At 47.7% G+C, this 21,093-nt stretch overlaps 1 protein-coding gene across 1 annotated transcript in view; it reads right to left on the bottom strand.

The window, feature by feature from the left end:
- LOC149359527 (endothelin-converting enzyme 1-like) overlaps positions 1-19,460 on the bottom strand; it is a 56,987-nt gene extending 37,527 nt beyond the window's left edge. Inside the window, exons 1-3 of the mRNA XM_089567694.1 lie at positions 19,371-19,460; positions 13,186-13,889; positions 10,942-12,081 (exon numbers count right to left, since the gene is read on the bottom strand). Coding sequence (XP_089423820.1) covers positions 10,942-12,081; positions 13,186-13,889; positions 19,371-19,460 — 1,934 coding nt within the window. The remainder of the gene's footprint in view (positions 1-10,941; positions 12,082-13,185; positions 13,890-19,370) is intronic.
- Between the last annotated feature and the right edge of the window lie 1,633 nt (positions 19,461-21,093).

The raw sequence follows: 21,093 nt of genomic DNA, 5'->3' as shown, positions 1-21,093 counted from the left end.
AGTACAAGTAATGAAGTTCATATGCAACGGTCTATTATTTGACGACCTTGATTCATTCATAAACAACTTAAATAAAGCATAAATAAGCGCCCTTTTTTATGAGAGCACATACGAATCATCCAAAGTAGGTATGCCTGAATGAGCATATTGCACTTTTTTCTATGCAAGAAAATGACTTTGAGCGGTTTATGAGAGTTTTGACGGGTGTTGCGTGCGTTCTTAATATTTGTAATGTGATCAGGTTCTGTTTACACGATGCATGTCGAAATGATTTCATTTAGTTAGGCTTAGAAACGGCTGTCTTGAGATGATTCAACTTAAGTTCAACAGAAATTGCTCAATAGTAAATCTCTTGACTACGCTCAACAAAAATTCCGTGTAGCAGGTGTTGTGTAGGCTCAACATACATTGAGTTCATGTTGGTTTCCAGTTGATTCAACAGGAGCTCAACAAGGCGTCAACTGAAGCTCAAAAGTCATTTTTGTAAGGGTAGAGGCCTTTGCCCTGCAGTGGGCGCAGTCAGGCTGCTCCTGCTACTTCCGCTGCTGCTGCTGATGATGATATCTCCTCCCAGAGCACAAAATACTCTGGAATCCCGCACTCACTAAAAAAAATACGCATTCGCGATGTATTCTGCGCCGAGTTGCATTTAAACTTTTTTTAGCGGCAGATTCTCCACGAGTCTGTGCAGATCAGTGGTAATCAGCGCGCTGAATGTTGCTGCCTTTTTGCCCAGAAGTACCAAAAAATATGAAACATGCTCTCATTCCTTTAGTTAAAATTTTAATTTCGCCATTAGCGCCACCAAGCTACTTACCATAAAGTTGCCTGATTTCTTTTATTTCATCAGCAGAGGCCCGGTGGCGTTATGCAAAAACACGCTCCATTCCAAACTGTTCATTTTTATTGAGTGTTGCTTTCAAGATTCATTTGCTTCCAGGCGAATTTCTAGGCTCGTCATATCTATTATTACTGGGAAACGCGATAGACACGTTTTTCAGACAAAATTTAACTGCCATCAATGAGAACGTCTTCGCATGCATGAACAGTACCGGGTAACTTTTGTCTACTCCCCCCCCCCCCCCCCCCCTCTTGTATGTGCTCAACTTACTCACAACATTTCGCTTTCTTAAGCGGTAAACTCTACAGTTGTCAGAGAACATCCACGATAATGAGCACTAAATTTTGCTACCATTTTTTTCCAGAAGAAAGGAAAAATTTCAAACATACCCACAATTTTAGCCAAACTGCCAAACCCTGCCTGCTAAAAAAAAAACGGGCAATAAAGAATTAACACCCCATGCAGTGAATGTAAGTGGTACCTAATTGATTGGGCAAAGACTATCTTCGATTCGTGTTGTTTTTCATGCAAGTTCCGAAAGCGCCTGGAGATTCGACTTCACAGAAGCAAGGAGGCGCACACTGAATCTTCGCGAACCCTCCACACAGGATGCCGCAGTCGACCACAATTTTTTCCCGTTGTGTCGTTTCGAAGGGGAGCGCTGAAGTCGCGAGCAGTAGTAGGCTATACGCAGGCAGCACCAGTTCCAACGGCATGGTTGCTGGATGTGGATGAGCACAGCTCCCGCCGTCAGTAGAAATGAGCGTCCGCTGATCAGTTGCCAGGAGGGAGGAATCCGGGGAAAGCTAGTCCGCGTAGTCCGACTTCACAAGATCTGCGCAAAATACCTTTTATGAAGAAACTTCATTCCAATAAAACAGAATCGTTTCGCAAAAAAAAACGCACCATTCAAAGCTCCTCAATTTTACTGAATGTTGCTCTCCTCATCACATATTAGGAATCGCCGCGGTGGCTCAGTGGTTATGGTGCTTGGCTGCTGACCCGAAAGACACGGGTTCGATCCCGGCCGCGGCGGTTGAATTTCTTTGGAGGAGAAATTCTAGAGGCCCGTGTACTGTGCGATGTCAGTGCGCGTTAAAGAACCCCAGGTGGTCGAAATTTCCGGAGCCCTCCACTACGGCGCCTCTCATACCCTTAGTTGCTTTGGGACGTTAAACCCCATAAACCAACCAACCAACATATTAGGAATCGTGAGAGAGCCATTTTTCCGACTAACAATTTAATTCCCAACAATAAGAACGCCTTCTCTTACATGCACGTAAGCGGGGATATACACTATTATCACTTATCACCGCTACTACCATTACTGTACACTATTATAATCACCCGAACACTAAATAGAAATAGGTACACTATTTGGAGCGATAACTTCAAAGGCTGTTTCCAGCAAACGGTACCGTCACTTCTTTCAATTAATCCATCAATGTTTTGTAGCATCGTGAAACCTTCAGTGAAATTTCTCACACTTGTTGACTTAAATAACCAACCAATAAACCGCGTGGTCGCGCTGGAATTATCCCAACAGAACTTGAGCACACAAACCAAATCGAACGAAACAAGGCAACTTAAACATGAAATAGCAGTCTTAAAGGCCGCGAGTATTGATGCCAGCAATCGAATGCGATGAAACATTTGATCTTCCTAGGCCTTGAAGACTCTGAAAATGAAGTCTGGGCAGAATCAGAAAGAAAAGTCTGTGCGCAGTCTCCACTTCCTCAGTACTAAGCGGAGGAAGATCGAGCTCGGTGGCTACCGACTCAATGACAGCACGAAGGTCCTCGTTTTCGCTGTTTTGGATTGCATGAGTTTCGAGATTATTCATTCGAAAGTAGTGCTGAAGCTTGTCTACTTCACCCGCCGGCTGAGGGGAACGACTGTTCAGTGCCAGTTGTTCGGCCTCAAGGTCGCCTGTTTCTTTTCTTAGCTCAATGAGCACTTATTCTGGTCCCTGTATAGAGCTAAATATCTTATCACATTTATCGGATAGGTGTTGCAACGTAGTGCCGATTATTTCATTGTCCCTGTCCGCTTCTCTATCTTGTTATCCGCTGCTTAAACTTTATCCAACTGTTTTTCACGCTTACTTTCAATCACGTCTAAGCACTGCAGCTTGACGACCAATTTTTCCATCACATCTGACCGAACGGTTCGTCGCAGTCTTCAAGTGAAAATACGGCATCCCGAGTGACATGGCTTTCTGGCCCGTGAGAGCGTGTCATACGGGAGGTAGGTGCATATGTGTCACACGTTCATGGGTATAGGTTTTGAACCGACATTATTTTCGGGTTTTTTTGCGGCAACTCGCGAGCTTTTTTTGGTAGATAGTGGTTGCTACAGTTTGTACACTTAAGGCCTTATGTCTCAGACTCTATCACTTTCATTCACGCAATGCAGTCGTGAGGATTCGGTATGTTCACCGAATAAACTAACACGCAATAAACGAAACTTATGCAGTCCGGCGGAGCATCTCATAAGACAGTAACTGATAAACAAAGAATGCATGCCTTACCTATCCAAGAAATATAAACAGTTGAAGCACAGCTCGCGCACGCCGCCGGACTGCAGCCAATTGGCAGCAAGCGTCGGTCTTTATAACATATAGCACCTCGTGTCGAGCCCTGATTGGGCAGCGTTCAGGTGACGTCACTCCATTCCGTAGCAGCCGAGCCGACGACGCTAAAACCGACATGCGCTCCACACTTGCGAGGTTACTCTTGCCCGCTCCGCCGATTAGACCCGCCATGTGGCGCTGAGCACCATCTAGGTCAAAGGTCGCTGTTATTTTTTCCAGGATACGGCATTCCTTCTCACCCTATTAGTGGATTCAGAAGAAATATTGCTGACACCAAAAACATCGCATTTGTCGTGCTCTCAGTGTCTTCCCTCAGAATGTCGTTATCTTGAAAACGTACAATACAACAATATACAAAACCTAACGAAGGCCTCGATTCGGGCAGTCTGGACGTCGTAGGTAACATAAGATGGTTCTCGCCAGCTTGCGCTGTCACCCTTCGACCACGTTCCTACGTGGCACTTGCGATAATTCAGGACATGCTACGTCCGCCGCTATGGACGAGACTGGTGCTGATGAACGCTCTCAAGGTTCACTTACACTGTACATAAACACCCTGGAGCGACTGCACATAAAAACGCTGGAGCGATATGATAAAAAAAAGTTAAAGAGCCCCACATCCTTTCATAATACTTTGACCGCAAGACAGCTATGCCCAGAACACTATCTGTGGTGGGAAGAGGGCGGGGGGGGGGGGGGGGGGGGGGGGGGGGGCATTCAGCCACTTCTGAGTCTGATACTCTCTTACTACATGCACACGACAGCTATACTGATCTTTGAGTAAATTGCAAAGTTCTGGCACCTAAGCGTCATGTTCCCCGAGTAGGCCCAGCGCCTGTCGTCTCTGTGTAATTTTGCTCAGCAGATGCTCCAAAAACACGGCTATAGAACTTCGATTTATTTTCGCTGCGCTAACAAAGCAACATATTGCCAGCAGAGCAGCCTCTTTAATACTGCCCCATCTGCAGGCCAACTTTTATTTCCGCCTTTCTTACAAGAGAAGACCGTGAATATCTACGCAGTTGCGCAAATGTTCCTTGTCTATTTACGGTCGCTGCAAGAAACAAGGAATACACCCTGCTTCAGCCCCAAAAACTAAAAAATGGCTGGTGCAAAGTGGCCAACACTCCTTATGAAAATAGGAATTCCCTTTTCATTAAAATCCAAGTGCCCTGGTGCAAGACAAGGCAAGTGGCCTTCGACTTGCCATGAACGCGAAAACTACCCCCGACGGTTACTTCAATTTAAATGTACTTGCTTACAATATCATGCCTCAACAAAGGCAGCACTTCCACCAACAATCGCCCGGGACCGAAACACTGAATCTCTACACAGGGAACGTCTGACAAGCCACGTTGGCGCGCAAAGCAGCAACGCGTCTTAGTGTCGCTGAATATGCTCTCGCCGCAGAGAGCATATAAAGCATGGAGGAAGGAGAACTTGGGAGAGGCCCTCGCTGTCCGAGCTGCTCGCCAAAAAGTGTGCCGGAAGTCACGCACTTTCGCAAGGACTGCTGGGAGTCCTTGGACGCCGGCGCCGCCAATAGTAACGCTGGGCGCAGCGGCGTCGTCTGCTGCATTGTCTGCTGCGCATGCGCGAGCGCACTGAGGCGGCGACCAAGCGGAGGAAGCGCAGGGGGCAGCCGGCTGCAAAAAGTGTGACGTAACCACCTCTCCTGAGTTCTTTTCTTCCTCCATGATCTAAAGCTACACTGGCGCGTCTCTGTGTGCCGCTAGGCTGCTCTCTGCGCCGTTGTCGCAAGTCTGTGATTGGCCGTCGGCACCTGCAGCTTGCGTACGATGCCCCGTGACGTCTTCTCCTGCTAATCCGCCTCACTAGCCAGCACCTGGCTTTAATATGTCTGCTCCTCTTCTATTCCTCTTCCTGCTTCGCATACGAGTTGGCGGTCACGTGACCACAGACGCGGATGATTGCATCACAAGACCATCACAGCTTGCATCTAAGAGCTAGCGCTTTAAAAGAAATATATAAAACAGGCGGTTAGCACCGACGCATCGTTATAAGTAACGCTGATCTGCTGTTCTCGTCAGTGATGTTCTGCACTTTCTGATGTTCTCGTCAATCAGTGCTCTTATGTGAACTAAACCGAACGATCTGAACTCAAAAAGTGACTTGTATAACACTTAACGCCCTAAACACTCACATGTGAGAGCTCCGCTGTTAAACCCGGATGACGTCACCTCTGAGTTAAAAGCAATGAAATTCTGACTGGCATTGCTCTAAGCATCTTTAACGTAAATATAGCTTCTATACACATGCCCAGTGAACAAGTTTTTTAGACTGGGATTCCGCTTCTGGAACCAAGTGGACGATATATGGAATAAATCATATTTCATGCTCTTTAAGTCTCTTGCTGCCTCTACTCCGGTGTGGTCACATGCAAAACAATAAATGGGTACTCACACAGACCGCGTGAAGCGACGGGCTGTCTCGGTATCTCCCAGCTCAAGCAGGCTTTAATTCTGCTGCGCTCTCCTAGGGCCCAAACTATTCCGGAAGTGCGCGCTCAGTGATAAAATGCGCATTGCCTATCTATCCGCGCCAGGTTGCCCCGTTATCTCATATTTTCGGTTCCTTAACCGGTAGAATCATCACGCGTCTGTGAAGACCCTCCATAGTGAGCACTAATGTTGCTGCCATATTTTTTCCCCCACGAGGGAGAAAAAATATGAAACATACCGGCATTTCTTCACTTGAAATGTTAATTTCGTCATTGACGACACCAAACTCCTTAAAATATCATCGCTTTATTTCCTTTATTTCATCCTAATATACTCGAAGATTTTATATAAAAACATAGATACCGCATTTCAAGCTGCTCATTTCAATTGAGTGCTGCCCTCTAGATTCATTCGCTTCCAGGCGAATTTATAGGCTCACCATATCTATTATTATTAGTAAAGGAGATAAAAACATCCTTCAGCTTACAATTCCTAGATATGAGATCGTCTTCCGGTACGTAAACGGCCGATTTTCGTCCGCTCTTTCAGCAAGAACTGCTCAAACTGTTTATTTACGGGAATACTGACTTCTATGCAACGCAACAAGACATGGTATGTGCGCAATTTCGTCATAGGGCTCACAACATTTCGCTTTCTTAAGCGGTAGACTCTACACGTGTCAGTGCAGACCTGAGAAAATGCTCTCTAAATGTGGTGCGGACACCATTTTTGCTTAGAAGCAAGAAAAATTATGAAAAAAACCTACGATTTCAGCAAAACTACCGGCACTTGCCTCCGAAAAAAAAAAGGTGGCAGTTAAGAAAGCATGGCTAGACCGGTGAACGTAAATGGGAACTAACGGCCTCGGTAGAAACTAAATCCGACGCGTGGCGTTGTTCACGCAAGTGGCGAGCTTGAATACAGATGTGTCCAGACAGAAGCATGGAGGCGCACACCGAATCTTCGCGAATCCGCCACACCAATGGCCGCAGGCGGCCAAGTATTCTGTAGTACGTGTCGTCTCGAAGGGCGTCGTCTCGAGATGTGTCGTCTCGAAGAAGAGTGCTGAACTCGCGAGCAGTAGTAGGCTCCACGCAGGCAGCATCAGTTGCCACAGCATGGTTGCTGGATGTGGGTTAGTTGCTAGTCAGTTGGATTAGAGATTAATTGCTGGATGTGGATTCCCGCCGTCAGTAGAAACGAGCGTCCGCTGATCAGTGTACAGGAGCAAGAAATCCGGGGAAAGCTCGTCCGCGTAGTCCTTCCTCACGAAATCTGCGCGAAATAATATCGTATCGATATATGAAAGCCCCGTAGATTTCGATGAGAGATATGTGCTTGTAACTTCAAAGGAGGTTACACAATCAGGGGCGAATTAACTAGTCACTCACAAAGCAGATGGCTTTGGTAGGGAGTGGGGGAAGTTGTTTTTGCATGATGCATTCTATGGCCATAATGAAGTGAACAGTGCAATCTTGGGCACACACCGTGGAACGAAGAATAGGTAAGAACACAACGCTTACTACAAAATCAAGTTGATAAACAGCTAGTCCACCTAATCGTCTTAACGCGTCCTCAGATCTGTTTTCAAATAAACTGTGGGCCTATGTCGTCTTCTCATACAATTTTTTTTTACTTGAAAAGATTGATAACCAATTCCCCCCCTCCCCCCAATTCGCGCCACGCTTCTTTCCCCCAAATACACCGCTGCCTGAAACAGAAGAAAAGATAATAATAACAGTGAATTGCGCAAGACAAAATTACAAATGAAACACATTGTTTCAACGAAAACTGCCTCACTTTGCTTGTAATCTCATATTAAATAGCTCCTCTCTCATTGTGGTTGTCATGCGAAGTTTCCGAACCCATCTTGTCTGGTATACAATGCCACGTTTTCTATATTAATTTTATCCGTTCTGTCTGCTCGTACTGCTTATTCACAGAGGCGCGAAAATTGCTTTACACATATCACTGCGAGGAGCATTCGTCGGCGCAATGCTAACACGTTACCTATCCTGAGGGATTAACGCTGGTAAAAATGCGATTAAAGTGACCCACATTGTCGGTTACTCGATGAATAGCATGGACAACGCCAACGTTTACTCGAGAGCTCATGCATCATGCATTGCCTCATCCTTAACCAGATCTACATAAATTGTTCAGCCACATTGCTAGCACTAGTCGTGTGCGCTGTCGAAATTATCGTTGCGAAAGCAACACTACGCGAGTCGCCGAGCCATTTCGCGGAGCCGAAGAAAGGCCATACAGCGCATGCGCGAGGAGCAGTGGCTGGCGCGCCGCCCCCGTGGCTGCGCGGGTGACTCGGAGGTGCCGCCGCCGCGCTCGCCAGTTGCGCATGCGCAGTAGCGGCGCATAGCTAGCGTGCCGGGGCCGCTGCCGCGCGCTCTCCATCGCCTCTCTCTCGCTCCTCGTTGCTTTCGCAATCCTCCAGCTTTAACCAGAGCTAAACCACTGCCCATTTTTTTCAAGCCGTGTCACCTGCTACATTTTCAAAAATTAGAGAGATCCTTCCAGGATACAAAGGCACAGCGTCATTCCAACACCAGCGCAGCTGAAGACCTTGCAACAGACATGCGTTCTGCGCCCACTCGCATACTCTAGCCTGTTTGGCCGATGGGCTCCGCCATGGCGCGCTGAACGCAACGTTGATCAGCAGACACTATAACTTTCTTCTGAATACGGCATTCCTCCTCTTCATATCAGAGGCTCCGGAAAGATAATTGCTAGCGCTGCTTAACGTTGCCACCGCAAATATCGCGTTTGTAGTGCTATCAGTATCTGCCTTCAGAACTTCGTTATTTTATAACCTAAAATGACCCTTTCAGCAGCCCGTGAAAATACTTTGTTCATCAGGTCCTACATGACAGCCCCGAAGCATTGGAAGTGTCCCACTCACTACAGGTTCGCAGCAAAAGTGAATACTCAATATTCTAGCAACATTGGGCTGCGACAGCCACGTAGCCTCTCTTCCCGACGACGCGAAAAAAATGAATGTGGTCGTCAGTATTTTTTTTTTATCGGAGACTAGTTCTGTCGACGCTGGATCGATAATATTAAAAACGAATGAAGAGCCCCACATCAATTCATTTTACTTTTAAAGCTAGATAACTGGTCCTCATACTTCGCGTCATCAATCATCGCATAGCCCCAGCACAGTATCTACCATGGGTACAAGGGGAGAAATCAGCGGATTTGAGTCTGATGGTCCCTTACTACGTTACGCGCACACGACGGCTATACTGACCTTTGAAGAAATTGCAAAGTTCTGGCGCATAAATGCAACGTTTCTCAAGATGCCTCAGCGCCTGGCGGCTTTATTCTTAATTGCACTCCGCGGAGACTACAAAAACACGGCTATAACACTCCGATTCGTTTCCGCTTTACTAAGCAAGCAACATCTGGCCAGCACAGCCGCCTCTTTACAAGCTTCCCCATCTGCACGCAAACTTTCATTGCCGCCTTTGTTCCAAGACAAGAGCGTGAATACCTATGTACTTGAGCAAATGTTCCTTGATCTACTTACGGTCGCTGTAAAAAACAAAGCAACGCGCCATGCTTCAGCCCCAAGAACTAAAAAAGGGCTGGTGCAAAGTTGCTGACACTCCTTGGCTAACACACATGCATGTGCTTAAACATCCTAGGGGACTACTTTCGCCATTAAAATACCTAGCGAAGCAGAGCCACTGCGGTGTGATATTTGCGACCGCCTTCCGCTTGATAAAAGCGCACATGGCATCCCTGCCGCGTTGGTTGGTATAGAACATTCCAGCTTCAACAACGCCGGTTCAGGCACGCCGGAGAAATTCGTATCTTGTTGTCGTTGCGGCCTCTGAAACGGTGACATATATCCACGAAGGGGGATTGACCAGAGTTTGGGACAGATCCAAGCAGGAAAAAAATCCGTCCATACTTATCTCTAACGGTTCATTATTTGAATAAGGACTAAAAGATCTGGGAATGTGAATAAAGAATTTTGAAAGGTGTTGAGCAGACAGGTATGAAAATTGAGGAAACAAAAAGGCGAGTACACCCTCGCGAAGATGATGATGATGATGATGTCCTCGGGCTGAATGGCCCTCGCGAAGAAACCTGTTAGTCATCTTCATTGTCACCTATGACCCAGCTTCTATGAAAAAAAGAATTCAGAGGACGATTACTATTCTCCCTATCTACGCCGCTATATTTGGTAACGTAAAACGCACAACACAGCGGTGCAAATTCTGGCAACGTAAAGTGCAGTGACAGTACGTTTTTTAAACCGTATCTTTAATTTTTCGCACAGAGCTTTAAAACCGGCGGGACGAAGTTCTGCACTTTACACACAGTGTGCAGTCAGTCTGTAAAGACGTGAGCGAGTGTTTTTTCTTCGCAACATTCAACCCCCTGTGAAGGCTCTCCACCCAACTTTGTCGGGAGATTAGAAAATAAAGAGCAGTCATATAACGACACTTCTGAATCATTTACTATATTTCATGGTATGCATCACCCTCATTGGAAAACAATGTTAAACATAATAAATAACTATTCCAATAGCTTTTGCACATAATAGCATGCAGAAAAACGTCAATGTTACCGAGTGTGGCAGCGTTCACGAATTTTGAAGGTATTGGATCCATAGCCTTCGACAGAGTCCTTTATCTTCAGTCACGATGGCCCACCATATTGCAAAATAGGGCACAAAGATAAGAACGAAACAGAGAAGTTGTAAGCAGAAGCATAGACCACACAAAAAAATATTGAACGCGTTACTTTCCTAAACTACTGACTAAAACCTCATGTGATACCATTAGTCATTTCTGAAGAACTTGCATTTAGGAGTAGAGGGCTTACTACAATTGAATGCGTCCCAGAACTCATCGAAGTTCCTCAGCAATTGATTACAGCCCACCAACCAAGGAATCGCCTTAACGCCCTTCCTAACACATCTTGCACGACAAAGAGTCAGGAAAAATACCTTCTCATCTGTCAGTTCCTGCGTTAGGTTTAGCTGAATGCTCCTGAGAAGACGATCGAGAAAAACTGACCGCGTGACCTCTACAGCCGCAATCACGTCCCCGCGAATCTCGCCCACTTCGATGCCCAAATTAGGGCACAGCAGCTTCACCCCGAGCGCTTCTGTAGAATTCTTAGACATCCAGGATCCCGACACGTCCACGCTTCCGTTTGGGTGCGAATACTGGCGTGGCTCCGCGAGAACGCCCATGAGTGCCAAAGCGAAGACAAACCCGAAACCGCCGTAAAGCATGCCAAGCGTGCCATGTGCATAGTACAAGGGACTCGCCAACGCTGCAATGGCGACGTCTACGGTGTTGAGCACGGAATCGTAGGTGGCAAAAGGGGCGAAGTTTGAAAGAAGCGCATAAGCCTTGTCTCTTTGTGGCCCCAGCATCAGTTCTTGATGGCACCGATGGGTTTTGACCCAGAGCAAGGAGAACGTTACCTCGCTTTCAGGACAGTGCGCGTAAAGCTTTTCCAAATCGAGGTCGTCGTACTGGTCACTTGGCCACAGACGCACGTGTGCCGATTCCAGCTTGTTCGCCAGAAAGTGCCTGTCGTCAGGTTCCAGCCACGTGGCGCTGTTCACGCTGTCCTTGGCTTTCTGGACCAGGGTGCTAACCACGAAGTTGGCCTGTCTCGTTCCCGCTGAAGACAGTACTAGGCGCATGTAGACCGTGGCTATTAAGGGGCTGTAGACAGCTTCTACCTCTCTCGCGCACAGCATGGTTAGATAGGAAGCTGCGGTGCGCTTGTCTCCCATGATGTCTTCCAGGAGCGCCCGGTCCAGCATGACAGCGTACATCTGCACGAACTGCCAGGAGATGTGCACCAGGGCGTCCTCATCTCCCAACGTTCTCAGGAAGCTGTTGACGGCAAGTATAAACTGGCTGTTGGCAAAGAGCACATCGTCGTTGGGAGACAGAGGGACTTTATGCTTCAGCCACTCGCTGAGTGCTCTAAGCCAACGGCCAAACGTAGCGTCCGATGCGTGTTGCTGTGTGCGCGACAGGTTGTAGAGCACCGGTGCAGAGTAAGGCGCAGAAGTCGCGATCTGCAGCAGCGTCGCTACGACAGTGCCCTGCACTTGAGCGCTGCGTTTGATGTCGTCACCGACGTTTGGACCGGGAGGGCGGCCCATCAGGAATGTGTGTATCAGCTTCCAGTACCTGCGCACATGTCGCGCGTTGCCGCGTTAGACACTAACGGTGCCAATAAGTAGAAATCTATAGTTTCTCTTATTCCCGGTGTGGTTAGGTTTCTTTTTGAATTACAGGAAAAAAATACATTCCGTGTAGTGTTAGCTGCCTCCAGCCTTGTCATCACATAGGGACTTGATCGCGTCTCCGTTGGCACAGAACCGCCAACAGTTCCTGTCCCGATGTGTAGCCTCATTTTGCATGTCTTACCCCATCAGCTCAATACTACGGCTCATCATTTTAGGAGCTTCATTAACCTTGTAACATGGTACGCAATGAAGCAATGGATGACACCGAGGAATCACGGCTGATGAAAAGAAACTCTCAAAATTCACAGTCGGAATACCTAAACGTTAATTAAGTTCTATGTTCAGAATTTTATCTTTCGGGATTCATACATGCGGCTTTACTTGTGGATCACAAAAATGCCATAGTATCTGTAAGTATAGCACGACGTCTTCCTTAAATGCCGGCTTTTAGCCAAATTAAACAAGCGGGCCCATCAATTTCGCTGCCGGCAGGCGTATTCTTATGCCTCCCCATGTATGCAGTTATGTTGCACTTAACGTATTGCTGATAATAAGATACCGCGCATAATTCGCCAGTGGCCACGGAAACTTTACTAGGCATGTAACAAGCAAAGGATGTGATTTGGTCAGAGAACATAAGTGTAAGTGGTGCTATCATTGGATGGCGTTGGTGCAAGCTCCGAGCAATTTTTTTTTTTGCTGGTGCTGCTTATCTATCTACGCGTCATCGTCTACGTAATTTTTTCAGATCCCGGGATCTCATGCTCACAAACATTGCTGAGTTTGTGTAGTGACTGGCTAACGTAGAAATTACACTGTTAGTGCTTTTCGTGTGTATTCAAATTAAATGGTCACGCGCAGCACCGTGGAAATAAACTGTAATTTCCAACACTAAGCATCATATCTGAGAAGTGTGCGTACCGCATCGCTCGCTAAATACGCGCTCAGCATCACATACAGTGATTGTACTCACGCTTACAAATAGCTAAAATTACACTCGAGAGTTTAAGTTTGCAAGTTGAAGGTCAGGTGCTGAACCTCCTACCTTGAGTAGTCGCCCGCATCCATGACGCGCTCGTGGTTTGCTGCAAAAAGCCGTATGTAGCTCGCCCAGCCGGGCAAGACCACGATACGGTGACCGCCAGGACTGAGCGGATTATGCATCACGTGGATGCGCATCCAGAGGGGCATCTCCCCGAGGATGGCCAAGGCAACGAGCACGCTTGATGGAGATGCATTCGCTCCTTTTCTCGGTTTCTGCGGCCAAGACAGCCCCAGTTCCTCGATGTACTCCAAGAACTTCCACTTGTCTTCCTCGCTCGCTGGGCCGCCTATGACGCAAGTCCGGAACATAGTTAGGGGTTTCCTCGCCACCGGCAACACTGAGACGCCCTTGGAGAGCAGCTTTTCCAAACCGTCCACCCAGGCTATGCTGAGGTCGTCGAGCGCGCTGGTCGAGATGAACGGGAAGCGGGGGTCAGGTTCCCAAGTGGAGCACACGTACGCCTCGAAGTCGTGGCACGGGTCGACGCTTCGGTTGAGACTGTGCGCCAGCATTCGGGCGTACTGGCGGCAGTCAGCCGTGTTGCACCAGTCGCTCATGTGGTGTAGTAGTGTAGGCCCAGGAAAGATGAAGGAGAGCACCGTGAAGATGGCCACCACGATTAGCGCGAGCGAGGACGCCACGACCAGTCTCCTCCGTTCCCTGGTGCTCCACGAGGCCATGTCGACTTCGCGAATGGCCGTTTTCTGCAGCGTGAAGGCGAGAAGCAGGGCTTGTAGTCAAGCGTCTGTATACTGCCGCCATTTTGAGTTATGTTTATTTTACAGCGCAGCTGTTCAGAGCACGCATCCAGATTTTGGCGCTGGTCGCTTTGGAGTAACCATGCAACGCCTATTGCTCAGCGTGCAGTCCCGTCATGCAAGCCGCCACTGCCACGCGCCATGCTCAGTGGTCCAAACACAATGACGTCGTGAGTGAACGCACAGTTACGTCATGCGCACTCTACCATTGAAGAAATCTAACGATGATGAATTAACACTATTACATTCACCATCAAAGACCACTGTCACTGCACATGGCACTGTATAGTGGCAATTGTCTTGCTGATTTTCTTTCCACGATCTTTTTTAATCGACGCCATCACGTAGCCTTATTAACGCGACAGCGTTCAAGGCCCCGTTACACAGTGAATACAGCGTCTGCGTTCTGAGGCAGGTGGGCCATCTAGGTCACGTGACCTAGTGAGCGAACTGCCCACCATGGAAGGTGGCAGTCAAATAAATGATTGGTCGCCCAGGAACCTGGGCCCCACAAAGCCCACTGCTGGGAGCACCTGTCATCGCAGGACAGTCAGGACGCAGGACTGTCATACCCGTTAGGAGGGGTATGCGAACTCCGTGGGGTCTATGAATGTAAAGTAGAGAATGACCTTCTGCATGTATGGGATATAACCCAATACGCTAGCATGGCATGCGCTTAAGGCGGAGCTTAAGTGCCCCCTCCAATTTTTATGCGAATCATATTGCTAGAGCTACCACTCACGCCGTCGCCGTGGGACCCCTAGCCGTGAAACCACGTGACACCGTGACGTCACACCACGTGACACCCTGACGTCACACCAAGTGACACCGTGACGTCACACCACGTGACATCGGATGAGAGAGCCGGCCTCCACCTCGCGCCGTCGCCGTGGGACCCCTAGCCGTCACGCCACGTGACACCGTGACGTCACACCACGTGACATCGGATGAGAGAGCCGGCCTCCACCTCGCGCCGTCGCCGTGGGACCCCTAGCCGTCACGCCACGTGACGTCACACCACGTGACATTATGGCGTCATATTGGAGTATATAAGAGGAGGCGGTTGCGCTCCCCCTCAGTAGATACACGATGCCTCCGAAGAAGGATGCAGTCGAGCGGTGGAATCAAAATCACAGCTTTACAGATCACAAGAGTGTATTCATTGGTTTGCAAAAACTAAACGATGATGAATGACATTCTGGTGTTGTCGTGGATTAATCTAGCTACAACATAACCAAGGTAAACCAAGCTAAGCCCTAATATGCTTCGCATTCCCAAGGCTTAGCCAAGCTGAGCCTCAGCAATTTTTACTTCCTCTTTGCTACACAAGACGCAACGAGGTCGCTACCGACATACCGTGATCACGTGCGAGTGCCTCTACGATGTTCGGGTTTGACCTCGGTCTTTTATTCGCCTTATGTGCGGACTCCCCATGTCATCTATAAGCAGACCAGGACTGAGAGCGGAGGGTACTCTCTGCTGGACGGCCACAGAGTGCAGTGCAGTGGCTACTATCGCCCGAGATGAACTATTCCATTTCCCTCGCAAGTGCAAGTTTGCACTAATAAACAGTTAGCAGCCAGCCAGCTTCATTGCCACTCAGCCTTTTGGTTTTGTCATCACTACGCTGAAACAGTAGAAATGGATGACAACGTGACAGTGCACAAAAACATAAACAGAAGCTGGCAGTGCGAGTGCAGTAATTTGAACGAACCCTTCCCAATTTACTTACTTTTCTATTTTTGAAGGTATATTTTTTGCAATCTTTCCTCCATTATGGGCTTAAACCCCTGCCTTGTATTCTTCTCCGTCATGCCGCAGTGTCTTCCGCTTAAAAGCGAATGTCTGATAATGCCGTGGCCTTTCAATGTTTCCTGACTTCAACAACTTGAAGAACTGACGTGTCACTGCGCGACCAATACGAGCTCATATACTTGAACGTCATGCCCTAAGCAGACTTTTAGCCTGCGGTAAATTACACCTTTGAACGGAGCGGGTTCTGGGTTCTTCAGATCGCAGCTTAGACAGTCGCGAATGTAGTAGAATGAAAACGTCCGTGAAAACCTAAAATCATCTGTGTGATTATGTGGACAGCAGGGTGAAATGGGCAATTTTTTCATACAGCTGTCGTAGTCGTTTTGTAGCTTCCCTGACAGATGGAGACAGGTATGTTCTACAAAGCTCTAGTGTTAACGTAATCTCAGGGCCACGACTTTCACTTCACCGAGGCGAACCCGGACCATCCATCACCAGGCCGAAGACGAGGTAACCACTGCGCGATACTGGTGATATTTGCTGCTTTTAAGAAACAGAGCTAGAATCTAACGACCTCAGAATCCACAACTGAATCAACTGCGAAAAAACTATTAAGCTTAAAATAGCCGCATTGGAACGCAAAACTTTCCTGTTCTCTAAAGAAAAGTAGAACGCTTCTGGAGAGGTCGTATAGCGCACACTAAGGTTTCTCGTCCTTTCCAACGAAACGTTGGCCTTATCGGAGACGAACTCTTCTTGCACACCCATTGTTTCTTCACGAGACTGTGTGTAGGACGGCTAAGCGTTAATCTGCTACGAATCATCCCGTAAGGCGCAACTATTCGTCATAACCGATCAACGCAGGGGTGAAATCTGTTCATACAACAAGAGCAACAGCCGAAAGAAGAAAGTAACCTTAGTGCCAGGTGGGAACCGAACTGATGTCGCGCCGGTTGGGAGCCGGGCGCGCTATCCGCTAGGCGAAGGCTACAATCGAGCAATTATTTCAAATGAGTGGGTTGTATAAGGTTTAGGTTTATGGGGTTTAACTTCCTAATGCGACTCAGGCTATGAGGCACGCCGCTTCGGAAATTTCGACCACCTGCGGTTCTTTAACGTGCACTGTCATCGCGTAGTATACGGGCGTCTAGCATTCTGCCTCCATCGAAATGCGACCGCCGCGGCCGGGATCGAACCCGCGTCCTTTCGGTCAGCCACCGACCACCATAAACACTAAGCCATCGCGGCGGCTTAGTTATATATGTATATGCAATCTGCAACTATAGTCCAGTCAAGAATTATACTGCACACTGCTATTATTCGTGCAATGTGTGGCTGTTTTAATGTCAGATGCTTCCGCAGCAGGCTTTCATAGGCCTGAAAACGTCAAGGACGCGCTTATAAGGCAGTTCTTCGCGCGAAAAATGTGATCGAGCCATGTGCGTATTGACGCACGGCGCTTTTAATCCAGCGTAGCCGTGGTCTCGGCAATGTTCTGAAATTCCATCCTTCCCAGCACCCTGCAAACCGCCGCCGCTGGTGTCTGGTATCGTATTTCCGCCAAGAACTTCAGAGCATTACTTGCTGCGTCCGGCTCCGATGCCGCTAAGCCTTTCTTGGAGCAGCTAGCAGTATTGGCATCCGCACGATAACGACGCCGCTCTTGTTGGTGAACAACCTCACATGATTTTTTTTGGCTATCATCTCACTGTAGTATTCCTGGAAGCGAGGAGACCCACTAAAGCAAGCAAACGCTGCCCACACATTCACCACCTCGGTGGCTACAGCTTTCGACCAGGCCCCCGCAATGCAAAGCTCTGCGACGAACATCCGGGCCCTAACTGGCACGGGCGGTACTCCGTTATCCATACACCAGCCAAGAGCTACACCGAACCGCAACTACGATTTCTCCTCGAACTCGCAGTTGAAGACCAGGGGCATTACCAAAAGATATTTTAATCCGATAGCATTTATGTTGTGTGACGAAAAGTTTCGGGCTCCTCCGTCCCAAAACTTCACGACTGGTCGAGAGAGCTCGTGTGACCTTGTAACATCGTATAGACTGGCCACCATGGCACGTGATAACCTGCCCACCGGGTTGTGAGCTGCCTGTCTGCCGTACGTGGCAATGAAATTAATTCAAATAAATTCAATGCAATTCCACCTGCCCACCGTCGCGCTGCGAATGAGCCTTACGGAAGGTTGGGAAGAGCACCCTCTGAAACAGACGGGTGCCTGGGCAGTGGCGCACAGCTAAAACACTGCCCCATTGCGCCGGTAATGGTATGAGGACTCCCCTGCATCTTGGAAAGCGATTGAGAGCGTTTTTACGTCATCACCACACGACCAGCAGTGGACCAATCTGAGGGCGCCTAACATTTGGAGTTGGCCAAACCCCCAAAGTGGATTGATGAAGTGGATTAGTTTGTCGGATTTGTACAATCCCTTATGATAATCCAATGGAAGGAAATCAAATATCTTAAAAGGTGATGACTTATGCCTACCATATAAGGGAAATGGATGGGTTCGAACCGGAGTTTTTGCAAGAAAATCACAAGAACATTAAACACTTACGTAGGAACCGTAGCAAGCAACTTAAATGCTATCACATTTTCTTCTTTAAGATTACGGTTAAGAGGCCCCGGAGTTTTTCACGTCATCTTTGAACTCCCCTTAGTATGTTTCCTAACTGCAGAGAGACACCAACCGCCAAGACAGCGGCGAGCTTTTCGTACCTGCGAGCGGTATCGATTTCATTAGATGTTGGATTGTCGTGTACTACACTCCCGGTTTAACTCCTCTGAAAGAACTGCTCTCCAAACAGCGTCGTCTCGAGCTGCCGTCTGCCCCGTAATCAGCCCTTTCTCTCCATGGAAGCCTCACAGGTCTCTCACTCTGGAGCCGTAGAATCGGTTCTAGGCTTGCTCACGGAGGCAAGGCTTCCTATAGATGTCCAAACTTCGTCGCTACAGTTCTGCATGACTACGGTGCGATGGTTGTACGGCTGAAAGCAGGACACACATTTCTCTTTAATGTCAGCGCAGGTTAAAAAAATCCCAGGTGGAAAACACTGACACCCCACCTCTTTTCGGAATGTAATATTACGTACACATGTGTTGATTTGCGTGAGTTTCTCTATATGTTCCAAGCTACTCTGTTGTTTCATTTGGCTCCAAACAGTAGTAAGAAATGGAATTGTAAACGTGCCAATACATATTCACCCACCACGGCAATGACCCTTCTAGGAGTTGGCAGCATGTTGAAAATAAATAAATAATTAAATAAATAAACATAACATCTCTCTTCTCCCCTAAATCATCCCATTCCTCCCGGAGCGTTCAGGCGTCTTGGTGAAACAGTTACTACATCGTTCTTTTCAATTAGCACTTCTGTCTCTCACTTCGTAGCACTGAAGTCAGAACTTTAGCAGAACTTCTTCATTAAATGTTGCAGAACTGCATTAAACAAGGCAAGGTTACACTTTCTTTACTTCATGCAATGGTAGCGAGAAATTATCGTACGGCAATCTCAAAAACTCCAAGCAATAAACCTCACCACAGCATCCGCTTTCACGTGTAGGATGTTTGTGAACATGCAGTACGTGTAGTCCGCAAAGCTAACATTAACGCGCCGACTACGGAGTTTATATGCAAGAGTCTATCGAGCACTCACTGGGCTGTGCGCCGCGAACGACTTGATCCTGGATGGCGTCGTAGGTGGCGCGTCGACATGCTCTTGCTGTCGGTGATAGGGGCCCGTCATGTCTCCAAGTTACTCTAAGACCAAAACGGCCAAGAAAAAGATGCCAGTGACAAGACCAGATCAGGCTGCCTTCCGAATTCTTCTTCTTTTCCTTCTTGCTGTCGGCTGGAAGCACCTATGCCGCAACTTCATCTTTCATTTGGATACTTTTGCAAGGAACTCATTTGCTGAGGAAAGGAAGATATGGATTGTCAAGCAAGGCTCAATGGAGATCCCAATGTGCAACTTGACGCAATTTCACGGTCCTCAATTATACTTCCTCTACAGCAACTAAGGTGCTCTGACATAGATAATATTTTCACAAAAGCTTAACGAAATACATTAGCTAGGCTGGGTTCCTCTATCTTGTACTGTATTTTGATTGGTCAGCAACTAGCCATTACACAATGAAAACACGTTTGGTGCTTTTAACTCAAAATGATAGCAAAATATCAGATCTCGGGCGCTATACATAGACTGACTATTCAGAAAGACGTGAATAAACTATCTTAGCGATTACATATTTGTGAACGATGACCCCTTCCTGAAAGACGAAATTCCGTCACATGTATACTGGTCGGCGAACTGTTGTGCTCCTCGTCTCGGGAGACACCACAGAGTCAGTGTCGTATTGCACCGGTTTATGACCCCATTCACATCAAACACCAAGTTATTCTAGACATTGACATAATTGGACCGTATCCATAAACTTGTAGGCCAGTGCCGCTCGTACAGTCAACAGCTGCACTTGTTGTTTCTGAGTCTACATGCAGAGACTGGAGCAACGGTTGCGGAAGATCCCACATCCCTACTGGCGGGCACTGTAGCCCAGAAAAATGATGTGTTCCTTCATGAAAAAGTGAACACTTTTTCTGCGTAGTATAGACATCCAGCCGAGTGTACATGGACCTTCAGTTCGTAGTTGAATTGGAATACAAACACAATGTTGCGCCGTTAACAAGTAACACGCGTACAGCCAAGCGCATAATGAAAGAAGACACACCAGCCTGCAGATCAACGAAAAACAGTGGAAGGACGCCTCCTGAAAGCACCACGGGGCGTCTTCCAGTTTAGTAGCATTAAGAACAGTGCTGTAATTTTCAAAAGCGGAACATGTACTGAAGAAGCATTCTGCCATACACAGCTGCCACACACATTCTACAGCAGATGGCGCGAAAGCACGACGGGCCTGCCACAAGTGTTTGAACGGCCAGAAACGCGTGATAGGCCTATATTTCCGCCCTCCAGAGTGTTCCTTTCCATAGTGCTTCCACCTATACATAGTCCGGCAACAGTACGCAATAAAAAGCAAAGGGGTTCCAAAATCAAGGGGGACATTTGAAGATGCCCTAAAGATGCATAGTTAATGCTGGCGATGTCGTGAATAGCGAGAATGAAAATGAGGCGTTAATGAGCTGCTAATTGCATGAGGCACAAAAAAAATTACCGACGATTATGTTACTTCCTAATGCGACATAATCGTCGGCAATCTTTTAACTCTCTTTAACGCTGATATTTTAACTCTGCTCTATCTGCACGTGGCAGCGGTGGTGGCTCGGCTGGAGCCATTTGGTAGGCCCGTGCACTTTCCTTTTCATTCTTCTCTCAGTCGTAACAACAACAGCAGCTTCCCAAACGCCCTCCAATGTCTCCA

Source organism: Amblyomma mixtum, chromosome 2, assembly GCF_055824585.1.
Source record: "Amblyomma mixtum isolate Tamu chromosome 2, ASM5582458v1, whole genome shotgun sequence".
Taxonomy (NCBI): Eukaryota; Metazoa; Arthropoda; class Arachnida; order Ixodida; family Ixodidae; genus Amblyomma; species Amblyomma mixtum.
Note: the sequence above shows the minus strand (reverse complement) of the source record. Positions and strands in the feature narration are given on the sequence as shown.